Source organism: Simochromis diagramma, unplaced genomic scaffold, assembly GCF_900408965.1.
Source record: "Simochromis diagramma unplaced genomic scaffold, fSimDia1.1 OVJJ01000343.1, whole genome shotgun sequence".
In the NCBI taxonomy this organism is placed as follows: domain Eukaryota; kingdom Metazoa; phylum Chordata; class Actinopteri; order Cichliformes; family Cichlidae; genus Simochromis; species Simochromis diagramma.
Window position 1 is genome coordinate 3,387,492 of NW_024386831.1, and position 13,462 is coordinate 3,400,953.

The window sequence follows — 13,462 nt, forward strand, 5'->3', positions numbered from 1 at the left end:
CCCAGCGACCTCACCGATGTGAGCCATGGTCTGAGAAACCCTCATCACTTGGGCCACTTTATACTCAGACCAAGACCTTTTGCACTGCTTCTAAGCACTTAGCAACTTGTTCTTTAATATGTGCCTTTCTCTTATTTTTGTATGTATTCTTATTTGCTATTTATTTCCTCTGTCTGCTATAGGGATGGGCCGGTTCTGACATAAACGGTAGTAACCAGACCGAAAAGCAGCGCACATTTCGGTGCTTTATTTCGGTGCTTTTTTTTCCTGAGCTGTGATACACTTTAGATTCTAGCCAATCATTTTACATTTCCGAGGATAGTAGGCGGGGCCAGGTACGTACGTTCTTTTAGAGCAGAGCTACAGATTAAAAATGACCAAGGCGAAGCGGTCAGTAAAAATTGTGAACAGAATTGGTGACAAAGTACAGCCCTGGCGGAGCTAATCACCCACCAGGAACGAGTCCGACCTATTGCTGGCTATAGGGACCAAGCTCTTGCAACGTTTGTATAAGAATTGAAAAGCAATGTCCCAGAGACCCGTATGGATATTTGATCAAGAAACACTTGAAAGATACTTTTTAAAAATATCTGCCCTGATGAAATTGTATTAAAGTTTAAAATGAGCATTTAAGGGCAGCAAACAACATGGAGACATGGAAAAAATGTACCCAGTTTTAGTATTTGTAATCTCACAGTACTGTAAACCACATTTCTATGCGATGTGTAGTTACGGGTGTGCTTGATTTACATTCCTGCCTCTGTGCTCATTTGCGAGGTCACCAGCAGGTTCTCAGAGATTGTACTCCAGAATGTATTTTTCAGTGGAAAAACTTGCAATAGAAACAGTTTGTATTTATTTCAGACTTTTTAAAGATGGAAATTCATTTCAGAGTGTGTGAGACGGACAGAAGATCGTGTGATTTGTTGCATTTTGTGGTTTATTTTGTCAGCATGGTTACATTTGTGTATTTAATTTGGGCGGACTATAATATCAATATAATGTTGATTGGCATACATTTTAGGGCAATGTTTACAGTGACAACCTGATCTGGTTTTGTGCGGTAATTCTCAGACATTATTTTCAGATGTTTTCTTTCCACATGTGGAATATAGTCATTGTTTTTAACCCGTGAAATTTAATTTGCAAATATATAAACATGAACAACACGTACGATAATTAGAATCAAAACTACATACTTAAATTTAATGTCCATGTGAGTGTTTTCATGGTGTCAGTTGGAGTTCATGTATTTCATGGAAAAATGCCAAATAAAAAGCTGGAATAGAAACCTCTATATGATTGTGTTTCACACGGTGTGGTTTAGGAGTGGGTTGTCGACTAATCTATAGGTTTGTAGTTTGATTCCTGGCTCCTCCAGTCTGAATCTGAAGTGTCTTTGAGTGAGATGCCAAATTCTGAATTTTCATTGATTCAGCTATCAAAGTGTTCGGACAGAGCAGTGATACCCGAACGTCCAGTTCCAATTTGTGCATGTATACCGGGAGTCTTCTTTACACAGAGGAGGTAGTGACAGAGTAACACAGGCTTCTGTACTGGGAACAATGCTTTTTACATGACACTGCATACGTTTTCGTTGCTATGCAGATGATACCAAGCTTTATCTATGACATTAGATAACACAAATTCAATAAACTAAAAACATTTTTTTAGATGACCTCTGAATTCTGAAACACTTATTGATTATTGTACTCAACCCTAAAAAAAATATCAGAAACAGGATGTCTAACCACATATTTACACTGGATGTCGTCACCTTAGTCTCCAGCAAAACTGTGAGGAACCAGGATACATCCTTCAACATAAACATTAACCAAATATTGGAGTGCTTTAAAATTACTTGAAATACACTGAGCATTAAATATTTTCAAATAATTTTTGATATGATTTATTTATTTTTGTTGAATTCGATTCTTGACTTGTGACCTCTGTAAACAGGATTCTGGTGAGTTTATAATCTTAATCTGTAGTTTAGAATCTCAGTTAATAACTTAAAAGAGTGCGTATTATTTAATGACTTGTGACTGACAAGTTGTCAGTGTGTTCAGTTTGCCAGTCAGGATTAGACAAACATCTGATGCAAATTTTGTTTTCAAAACAAGACCAAGAGGCCACGCGGGTTTTCTCGGCCCTGGAATTCATCCATCCATCAGTTGACTTAACCACTTATTCAATTCAGTGTCAGAGGAGGATCGTGATCCCAGAGCAGCCACAGAGCAACAGTCGGGGTGTACAGTCATCCAGTCACTTATTTTATTAAAACTAAATATACCAAATATACAGCACAGTAAGAAAAACAGAATTTGAATACAAACTTTGAATTAAAATCTCATACACATTGATTGTTGCTATTTTTACAGTACAGCTTTTCTTTTCCAGCAAAGTGCAGCGTGTGATCAGCAATCCAGCAGATTTTAGCTGAAACTAAACTGATCGACAAAGAGGTTTTCAGGTGATGATGTCTGTAACGAAGCTGAAGTTGGGCAGATGTCCAGCTGAGATTCCCAGGACTCCCAGAGGAGTTCACTCAAGCTGGCCTGCAGTGAAACACAGAAGGTTTAGTTTAAGTTAGCTGCAGCAGGAAAGGGATAGGGTTTAAACCTGGAGATACTCAGAAGGTGATGCATGTTATGTGATGCATTCGATGTGTTGTGATTTACTTGCAACAGAGAGAGAACATTTAGGCTACGTTCACACTGCAGGCGAAAGCGCATCAAATCCGACTTTTCTGACCCTATGCGACCCATATCCGATCATGGTATGACAGTTTGAACAGCACAAATCCGATATTTTCAAATCCAACCTGGGTCACTTTCATATGTGGTACTGAATCCGATACATATCTGTTTTAGAAAACAACTGCTGTGTGAAGTTTGTGACATGACTAGTCGCATTAAATCTGTTTTTAACATCACTGACACAAGACAGACACCAATTATCAGCGCCGGAGAAAACATCGCGAACGCTTCCTGGCCATCCAGTGTAGATGTCAGTGAAACTGTTGGGAAAACAACGTTGGAGAAACGTGAACATTTTATTTGTACTGTATAATCTGCAGATTCTGACAGAAATCTGCAACTATCCTTTGAAGCACCGCTCCTCTCTAAAACAGCAATAAGGATCATTATTAGGCCATATGTAAATAATAAAATAACTTTATAACTTAAAGCAAAATTGGGAAACGTAAAGTCCGAAAAAAGTCTTTATATTAAGGACCATCAGTCAAACAATACTGTTTGGTCTGGGTCTAAACAGAGCGCGTTGTGTGTGAGGTCTTCTTTTGCGCATGCGGACCGCTTTGAGGGCCGTGAATGGTTCACACTAGAGAGCATTTGCTGAATCGGATTTGATCAAAAAAATCGGAATTGAGCATTAAGACCTGCAGTGTGAACGTAGCCTGAGTCTCCTTTAAACACATTTTGTTCTTATGGTCTTTTGTGCAAACAAAAGAAATGGCTGTTCAAACTAGAGATGGCACGATACCACTTTTTTTTTTTATGTCCGATACAGATTCCGATTTGGATATCTGCCGATACCAATATGAATCCGATATAGTGTGTTTTTTAATCAATAAAACAGTTTTTTTAATATCTTGCTGCATTTTGTATAAGTTCATACTCAAGTTTAAAAAAAACAACAACACTAAAGCTATTCTGTTATACCTGTATGTAAAAAATACACTGCACCCAAAATATTTCATAGTTCAGCAACACTGATCAATCTAATAAAGTTAAACCTACTCCATCCTTCCTATTCTGGTATTTTAAAGAGTACTTAGCAGAAATATTAAGCAACCTAACTAATAGGGTTCCAACTCCCGGCAAAAAATAAATAAATAACTAAAAAAATAGGGAACCACCCCTCACCCTCCACCTCATGATGCTTAATCGATGTAATCAACCTTAATTTGATGCAGTGTGAAAAAAAAAAATGCACAGAAATCAATTCTTTTTCAAGAAATATTAAATAGATTCAACATCTTTCTTCAAGAGAATTGCAGACTGCACAGATGGTACCTTCCCAAAGGAAAAAGTACTATAGCTTACAAGGGTATATTAGACTTAGTTACTATATTCAGTAATGGACTTCTATACATTTTACATCAGATTAAAACTTTGGGTTTAAGATTCAGATAATTATTTAATAAAAGCTAGACATTTTAAATGATAATAAGAAAGAAAAGTATGTCTTGTTAATGCCCTACCTGCCCCGCTGGCTAAACCTAGATCCGCCCCTGCACAGCTACCAGCCGTCAGTTACGTGAGAAAAAAAAAAAAAAGGATCCTGGTGTAGAAGGTAATATTAAATAAATTCTAACAACAGCTTATTAAGCTTAAACATGCTGCTGTTATTTAGCCTCTGGTTTCCTCTTTCTGGTGCAAAGTGGGCCAAAAACAAAGAAGAGAGATGGACTCGCGACAGAAAAGCCGATCAGCTGATCATTGATCAGTTTCATGATTGAAGTAGCAGCAGGAGAGGGAGGGAGAGAGGCAGTCGCTCCATATATCAGTTGTTAAGCTTAACGCGGGAATGCTTTACAAACATTCAGAGATGAACTTACACACTTGCTTTACTTCTCTCTGGGATTACTTTGTTGGACATGAAATGTCGGATTGGTAGCGAGGCTCCAAATGCTGAACCAGACCACCGACAGGTCTCTCAGGCCACAGCCGTTCTATCACGTGACGCACACTGCTCCGACGTGCTAAGGTTATGAGCTGAATTACGCCATGTCGCAAGTTTTCTGAGGTGCTTTTGTGATATTTAATGGATCGGATTACATTTTTTATTTCTCTCCGATATCCAATCCAGGAATTTAGGTCAGTATCGGACCGATATGTAATATCGGTCCATCTCTAGTTTAAACACGGCACATAACAGGCTCATTAAAGACAACCTGTAAGTTTTGAAATTATCACTGGTGGTACAGATACAGTGTTGGTGAAGGGAAAATTACTGTGTGATCGTTGGGATCTTCTGTTGATTTGGTGCAATTTTTTTTTTGTGTTTTAAGTTGTCTTTCCATATTACGATTCAACTTCTGTGCTTCCGTTTTAGTGAGTAAACTGGCACTAACTAGGAAATATGTTGATGCCAATGGACAATAACACGGCACCAGATCTTTACAAAAAAAATTAAATAAAATTATCCCAACGAATTAAGTCTATTTAAAAGGGCTGCGGGAAAATAAACCTAAAAAGAAATAATAAACCTACACTTGTTTCCAGGTCATTGTCCATTTCCATCATGTGGGTCTCATTGGGTGGAGAAGGAGGTGGCGTAGGGTCGCTGTACAAAAACAAACAAACAAAAAAAGATTGTAATAATGAATAAAAATTAAATTCAGACACACTGCAGAAGCATTTTTGTTACTGTTACTTACTTTGATATAAAAGAAGGTATTCTGCGGTGATATCCATCCCCTGAAGGTTCTGATGTTTCTGTGTGGACAGATAGGATTGAGCTCATTACACAGAAAGTAAACTGGATCATCTCAACATTATTTGAAATGGTAAACACTTTATGATGGAGTTTATCTTTATCTTATGACAGAGTACAAGATAAAATTTATATTCACTGTTTTCTACAGGATTTTTATTTATTTATTTAGTTGTAATTTTGGAGGAAGTGATGTGAGAGGTGATACCGGGGGATTTGTAGCGTCCGAAGGCGGTGTCTTTGGGGATGTCGGGGTAAAGATAGACCAGGGGATTTCTGCTTCGCTGGGATGCCAGACTGTAGCGGTAAATGATATCTGGCAGAGGTAACACCGACAGCTCTTTCTTGGTGTATGGCTGGACCGCATGCACATGAGGCTCTACGGTGGGGGGGAAAAAAAAACACATTTCAATACAAAGCAGGACAAACCACTGCAGTCAGCAAACACACAATTTAAGGTAAATATACTTTATAGTGAATACATAATTGTAACTATTCTATTTCCTCCAGCAGAGTTATTTAAATTGTCCTCAGTGGGCTCAGAAACATACCACTGTTGGAGTGGTCGACCCAGCTGAAGGTGACGGCGCCGTCTCTGCTGCTCTCACTGAACCGGATCAGAAAAGTACCGGCCTGTTTTTCCTGCAGCAGGAGGCATGTCCTCTCCCTGCTCACAAACCCCATGATGGATCTGAAAGTCGCACACAGGAAACGCCACACCCTTCTACATTAGCACATTTTCCTTATATGACTGTACTACAACTTTAAGAAATGTTGCCAAACTAAGTTTGGATGTCAGTGTGAAGTCGTACCCATCACGCCAAAGATCCACCAAGTGTTTCTTGATTAAATCGAGGATGCCATCGATCCAGATCCAGGCATTTTCGTTCTGCCTCACAGGAAAACAAAGAGTCAAGCCCCTGTGTGCTCGCTGTCAGACTCAAGGAAACTACAGGAACTTATCTTAAGACCCACCTTGGAGAAGCTGCTCCAGAACACCATGCCGTCAGGATCATCTGCATCAGCACCAACTGTTACATTTAAAAAACAAAAAACACATTACCATAAAGTGTTTTATAGTATTTATAAATTTTAATATTAGATAGTATAGTACATGTGTAATCATTGCACTATTTGTTTGTTTTTACCTGTGCACATATTTTGTATTCTTCATGTGCACATTCAAATGTTTGCACATCAGGGCTAAGCTACTTTGTATTTTGTGCTAAGCCAACTACGTACTCTGCTTTTTACTGTATGCTACAAGCTAATAATGTATTTTCCATGCTAATCTATGCTAACAATCTGCTTTGCATGCTAATTGTATCATTTCAATAAAAATAAGTGATTTCCAAAATGCGAAAAAGTATTTTTATACTGATTTTATATAAAAATATATATTTTTTAACATGCAAGTAAATTTTTTTTTTTTTTTTATTTGATCCTTAGTGATAGTTTTTCAAAACCAAAAAATACACAGAAACTTCAGGCTTTTAAGACTACACACAATATGCAAGATATATCTTTATATACAGAGCTTAATAACTAAAATGAGCTCTAAAATTAACTCCCATCAACAACGCAAATGAAATATAAATGTCTTTTTAAAAAGTAATTCCAAAAATTAGCTTAGATTTTATTTACTTACCCATAATTTTGTCTCTTAGCATGAAGAGCTGCATTTCATCGAGCCCTCGTTTGCCAACGGTCAAAAACTGCCAGCTCAGCACCTGTGACAGCTGCTCCCAGGTGAGAGGAGGAGGATTCAGGAACAGTGACAGGTCCTAAAGGGAAAAGTCACAGAACCACAATGAAGTTTCCTGGCTTGTCTTAACAGATGTTACTAGTGTTTGTTGGCTGTGACAAAAATTTTACCCAAGGTTCACTGGTGGACACCATGTTCCACCACATGATGGAGGCCCAGGCATTGGGGACTTGATTCGTGCTGGAGATGACGACCACAGGCAAGGAGCTGGCCTGGACCAACAGCAGAGGAGGAAACCAGTCAATAAAAGTACAAACCCTCCACCACAGCAACCATTTTTAAAGATCAGGACTAGAGAACGCCATCAAAGCTGAAGTTCATGCTGCTTACCTCGATGTTGCATGTTTGTCCTGCGTACTGAAACTCTGTCACAAACTTGATGATGTGCAGCTCTTCAGTGACTACCAGATGGTTCTAAAGGAAAAGAAAGAAAGTAACATGAGTAAGGCAGCAGCTCACGTCTCTAGCACTCAATTCATAAACAAAAACATGGCCTGAGAGGTATGTGGAACCAATAAAACTTTAAAATACACTTCAGTTTGATGCTTTGTTTACCTTCTTCCCATCAGTCATCTCACCTGTATTTACCTCTGTTTACCCTCAAGATTTTCCATCAAGATTTAACGGACTACATACTACTGAAACGTGTACAGTATAGTAATGCTCATAAATGCTCATGTGAAAAAAGACAATTTAAAATAAACTTCTCTTACCGCAGATGAGCTTTTGCTTCTTGATTTTCTTTCCTTGAGCGACTGAAAAAATATAATTTTTTATAAGAAACTACAAGCTGTACTGTATAAAAGAACATATGAATGTATAATAATTAAACATAAAGCTTTGTTAACTTTGAGGATTTTCATACCATGTGCCCAAATTCTGCCATCAAGCCTCCATCTGTGTCCTCGTCCAACACCTTACAGTCGTCTCTGTTGAAATCAAAGAGACGGAACCTGCGACAAGTACAAAAAGCATCAGTACTCATTTGTTACAGAAATATAAACTTTCATAAATGTATATTTCAGATTTTAGTCTACCTACCCTTTCACTGTCTTGGCTTCTGCAACATCCCTTATTTTGGTGGGGAGAAAAAAGACAAGAAAAGGTTTAAAATGTAAAAAAGGTCTTTTAAAAAATAAAAGTTCAAAAAAATAAATATTTCCATCTGAACTCTATGCCACTCTTTCAGACCAGCTTTTCTTTCACTTACTTGTCAAATACAGGTTTGACTCTGAACCTGCATTTGAATTCAGGGATGTTTGCCAGGAACCTGAAAAGAGAAAAGACATTTCTTTATGTTTTTTAGTTTAGCACTGGTTATTTTGGCCCAGTAAACACGTCAAAAGGTCTAGGTAAGCTCATAAACTGCTTTCAGTCAAAATGTCTCATCTCAAAACATAGCTGCTAACTCCTGTGCTTGTTAAGAAACAGTTTGTCTGTAAGAATAATTAGCAGGCAAAAGGAAAATATACCTAATGAGGTCCATCTGAGACCTCAGAGAGAAAACTGCAGTCAAAATAAGATGAACGTCAGTTTAATAAAGAAATGTTTTCGTTTTGGGGATCAGACCTGACCCTAAACTGTGTAAAGGCCACAGAAAATTGTGGGCAATATAAAGTTTTCACTGATCTTCACATTTGACCTGGTTTTCCCTCCAACATTAAACTGCTAACAAACAGACAGACAAAAAGGAACTGATTACATACTCCCATTACATTGAAGCGGTGAGTGACATGAAGTCCCAGCTGACATTTGGGTTTCTCAGACATACACGTGTATAAAGTCAGTGCATGCTTACCTCACTGTGATACTGAACTGCACCCCGGTCTTCAGTATCAGAGGACGCTGTGGAAATTTCTGCATGGCGGGCTGTTTCTCCACCACCAGAGCGCTGCAATGCCAGACCACAACAGAACATGTCACTATTCATACTGTTGGTGCATCAGTGTGTGTGTCTATACATGTAAAAAAGAGTGACTCACTTTGTGACTAGTTTTATTAACAAGGACAGCCCAAATTTCTCCATTTCTGGGATTGAAGTAGAGAGGCAGAAGGCAGGGTCAGTGCTGCTGTATTTGCTGTTCTGGTCTTGAAGTTTCTTCAGCTGTTCGCAGACTCCTAGCAGCACTTCGGCGACAGTCGAAAACCTGCACACAGAATAAAACAGGCACAAGTGCTGAGTGTAAAAAGTCAGAGGAAAAACAGATTCTCTTAGACATGCAAAGGTGAGCAGAACAAATGAGCTCTAACCACTTGTCCAGGTGGTCCAGACTGGTGTCATCTTGACTTCCAATGCAGGCCAACTGCTGCCTGCGCTTCCACTCCGGCAGCTCCACATCAGTGAGAGTCGCCACGACCTTTTCTGTCTGCTGTAAAATGTTAACCAACTGATGCAGCACAATCTGCAAGACAAAAAAAGAAAAGATTCATATGTGCGCATAAGAGAGTGAAGAGGTTTCACCATCTGACCAGTGCAGACATGATCTCTCACAGCCCGCAATAAAATCTGGACACAGCAAAATAACAGTTAAGGAAAGGTTACCCACCGTAACCCAAGGTTCTATGAGTATAACTCTGAGAGCTGTCATCTATGTTGCTGTTGGCTGTATCAGCTTATATGACTTATTTGCATTTCAAATGGCAACGTCTGAAAGGGGAAGACTGCTACGCAAAGTTGACTTAGTCCTACTGCCTATAGGTTGCTGGTTTGTTCAACCAATCAGTGCAAGGCATTTCCACCTATGTTTTTGCTCAAAAATATTTCCCCAGAAAAACAATGTTGCATTTAGTCATGATTTGGCAAGCTGCCAACATCAACATGACGCCGTGACAACATTGCTCCATGGTCACAATGCAGCAGTAACGTTACAGTACAGCATAAATGCGATGTCACATTTATGCTGTAAAAACATTTACAGTTACGGTTTTGTAATGTTACTGCGACCTAGTTTTACATTTCATGCTAGGATTAGGTAATTATGTATATATGTATTATGTAATTTGAATCATGAAGTAGAACAGACCAATAGCAGATAATAGATGTTTCTACTAAACTGCCCCAACCAGTTTGTTTCTAGATTTCTATGCAAACAATCATGAAAGAAATCTATGACATGAACATTTTCTATGCAGCTTTCATAATAATTGCACAAAATATCAAAATGAATGTGGTTTATCCATTTAGACTAGTTTACACCACTAATGCCAACATTTCATCAAACATTTACCATATTATTATTATTATTTATCATACCTCCTTTCTTTGTGTTATGAAGACTGCATGTTTCTGACATCCCTGATCAACAATATGTTGGGACTGGGCCATATCAGTGTTCTCCTCCACTGGAAAAGGAAGACAAGACACTTGTGTCAAAAACAACTGAGTGACAAACCAGACCTGCCAGGCTTTAATCCTGCCAAGCAACTCCTGGGCTGACAAATGGGACTAAACTAGTGGCCACTTGAAAGTTGACTCTGACAGTGAGTCAGAGTCCCCATAGACTCCCAGATTAAAATGCCCAAATTTATGCCACAACATCACCTTGTTTTCAGCCTGCTACAAAAAACAGGTTTAATCTTTGCAGATACTTCCCTCCTTCCCTACTTTGAGGGGCATGGCCAGTTTGATTGACAGGTGACAGAGGCATCGGTAGCTGTCAGATGTCTACTGGGCTTCCGCTCAGCTAACCGGAGTCACTGCAGTGTTTGTGCCTTTTTAAGGATGGGCAAGGGCTGTGTTGAGTTACGGCCTCAGTTTTGATTAGTGAAATTTCTAGGATTTTATTACTAATCACACTGCTAAAATTAATGCTTTAATGTCGTCCACACTTCAAAAACCAGTAGGTAATGGCATGGCGACTATGTCCATCTTTTATATACAATATGTGGTCGTGCTATCGTACCTTTATTTTGCCAGGCCATCAGAATATAGTCCAGTTTTTCATTCAGACCCTCCAGTGTCTTGATTTCCTTCTTGGTCTCCTACATTAGAGTAAAAGTGCATTGGTTTAAAAACCAAAAGGAAAACATTTATCTTTCTTGGAAGGCTGAAAATAAAATCCCAGTAATCTTACCAAAGTCTGTCGCTTCAGTTCATTGACTTTGTCGTCCAACTCTCTCCAGCTTTGTTGCATGCTTGAATTATTGCAACTCTGACAAAAACAAGAAGGTTCTGTCACATGTTTGCAATTATTATCAAATATTTATTTATAATTAAAATGTATATTTACTTTTCCTTTCCTCTGGTTGTGATCACACTTTCGCTCTAACGTGTTGCCATATTTGCTTTGCTATGACTCACAATGCTACGTTTTCTGTTAGCATGAGCAATTTTTACAGTTCCACCTACTCACTGGTCCGGGAAAATGTATTTCTGCCGTTAATTGTAACTCTCTCTATAAGCAACCCAGGCACATGTTTACAGTTAGTGTGCATCAAAGCTATGATTCTACTAAAATCTTTTCATATCTACTTTTGGTTAACTGCAGTGACCTTGGGACAGACCTGTCTGTGTAAATATGACTTAGGAATGAAACCAGGCTCTTCATTAGAACAGCATTTAACTGACCTGAGGCTGAGAGACCGAAGCCAGAATTTGCTTTTCCTCCTTCAGGCATTCAGACAGAATTAGGGCCAATTTCAGCGGCTCACCCTGGAAATGCCCCTAAGGAGCAGAAAGAACGACGCAAATCATTACTGGAAGTGTATTTTCAAATAATTAAATTTTTTCTGCACAGAGCATCATATCTGTTCTACCAGCAGGTAGTCCTTCATCCTGGAAAAATCTGGCCCCTGCAGAATATTGTTCTCCTGAACAGAACGATTCCACTGCTCTTCTAGAAACACCAGGAGAGCCTGGAAACAGGTTCTGGCTCTGTGCTCGTCCACAGCTGCCGAATCCCTAATGCAGAGAAACAGAAGATTTAACTGCAGAACTGCATCTGTTTGCATGTGCTGAAAAACAATTTACGATTTCACAATCTTCCTTACATCATACTGTACAACTTACTATATTATTAAGTTAAAGCTCTTTAATCTTAGACCATAACTATTTTTCCCTGCTCCTGCATCCAGCCCCGTCTTACCAGTCCTGGTTCTCGATCCAGGTGCTCAGATAGTGGCGAATCTCTTTGGGAAATCTTCTCTCGTACAGCTGGCAGACCCGGCTCTGGAGTGCAGAGTCCAGCTTCAGAAGGGCCTGCCACTGAGCCATCTGCAGTCACAAAGACACGAACCTCTTTTTACGAGTTCAGGGCCTCTGATTGGTCCACAGATGTGATAGGAGTCTTTACCGTTATTTTTCCTCCATTTTATTAACAGAAATATATCTTACGCTAGAGTAATTTAAGATAAAGTTTTATATAGATTAAAAATCTGTTTTTAAGTGTGGCCTGGCCAAGAGGGCAGCCATGACTATAACCATATATAATCATACAAATATGACTGACGCTCACTGAAAAATGTGTACCGCCAATCGTCAGATCACATGCTGTAACAAGTGAATAACAAGTGCAGTTTCAAAAGTGATCACACTGACAGTTTTCTTAGTCCTTAAAAGCTGACTTAAACTCCCATGCAGTTATATTTATCTTATTTATCAGCCAAAGGGAATGTCTGTGGACACAGAGAACGTGGAAATCTCAAAATAATTCGAATAAGCACAGCACCAAAGTGAGGTGTGAGTAATGATGACCTGATTAGTTTTATGTGTTTATGTAATGCAAAGCGATTGTGGTGGCGTATTGATGTCGCCAGCTATCGGTAAATAATGTAACTGAGCTCACTGGAAAGTTTTGCCCCGCTCTTTAATATAATCGGAGGGGATTTCCAAGAAATGCAACAACACCGCAGCAACTTCAAGAACCGAGGATTTTCATTTATTTACATTTGCCTTTTTAACAGCTTTTATCAGACAATTACCTACTTCTAAAAATCAGGATCGCGCACATTTAGGAGGAAAAGTGGGCCATAAGCTGCGCACAAGGCTGCCCGCAATAGAACTAAAGTTGTTTTTTTGCGCAGAAATCATGACTTACCTTGGTGGGTGGCTCTTTGTCGGACAGGTGAAAGCAGGACAAAAATCACAAGCGACCTCCAGCCTTCTGATCTGGCTGTTAATTCTTGCCTTAAGAACGAGGACGCGAACTTCCGTTCCACACGCCCACTCACACTCACCACGTGATTCTCCAGAAATCGTCCTGCTGAGTGCGTAAAGCTGGCAAGAGCACCTGGCTGCAG

The 13,462-nt window shown here is 39.2% G+C and overlaps 1 protein-coding gene across 1 annotated transcript; it reads right to left on the reverse strand.

The window, feature by feature from the left end:
- Nucleotides 1-2,252: 2,252 nt before the first annotated feature.
- Nucleotides 2,253-13,393, reverse strand: LOC120730918 (signal transducer and activator of transcription 1-alpha/beta-like). The gene is made up of 24 exons (XM_040027525.1): nt 13,261-13,393; nt 12,310-12,437; nt 11,981-12,125; nt 11,793-11,888; nt 11,299-11,376; nt 11,128-11,206; nt 10,479-10,567; nt 9,476-9,627; nt 9,208-9,372; nt 9,024-9,116; nt 8,436-8,495; nt 8,267-8,296; nt 8,091-8,178; nt 7,939-7,980; nt 7,556-7,639; nt 7,336-7,437; nt 7,109-7,244; nt 6,436-6,491; nt 6,273-6,349; nt 6,012-6,151; nt 5,669-5,839; nt 5,405-5,462; nt 5,238-5,310; nt 2,253-2,558 (listed from the first exon to the last, which is right to left on the reverse strand). Exons 2-24 carry the CDS (start codon nt 12,435-12,437, stop codon nt 2,436-2,438), a joined length of 2,265 nt encoding a protein of 754 aa, XP_039883459.1. The 5' UTR covers nt 13,261-13,393; the 3' UTR covers nt 2,253-2,435.
- Between the last annotated feature and the right edge of the window lie 69 nt (nt 13,394-13,462).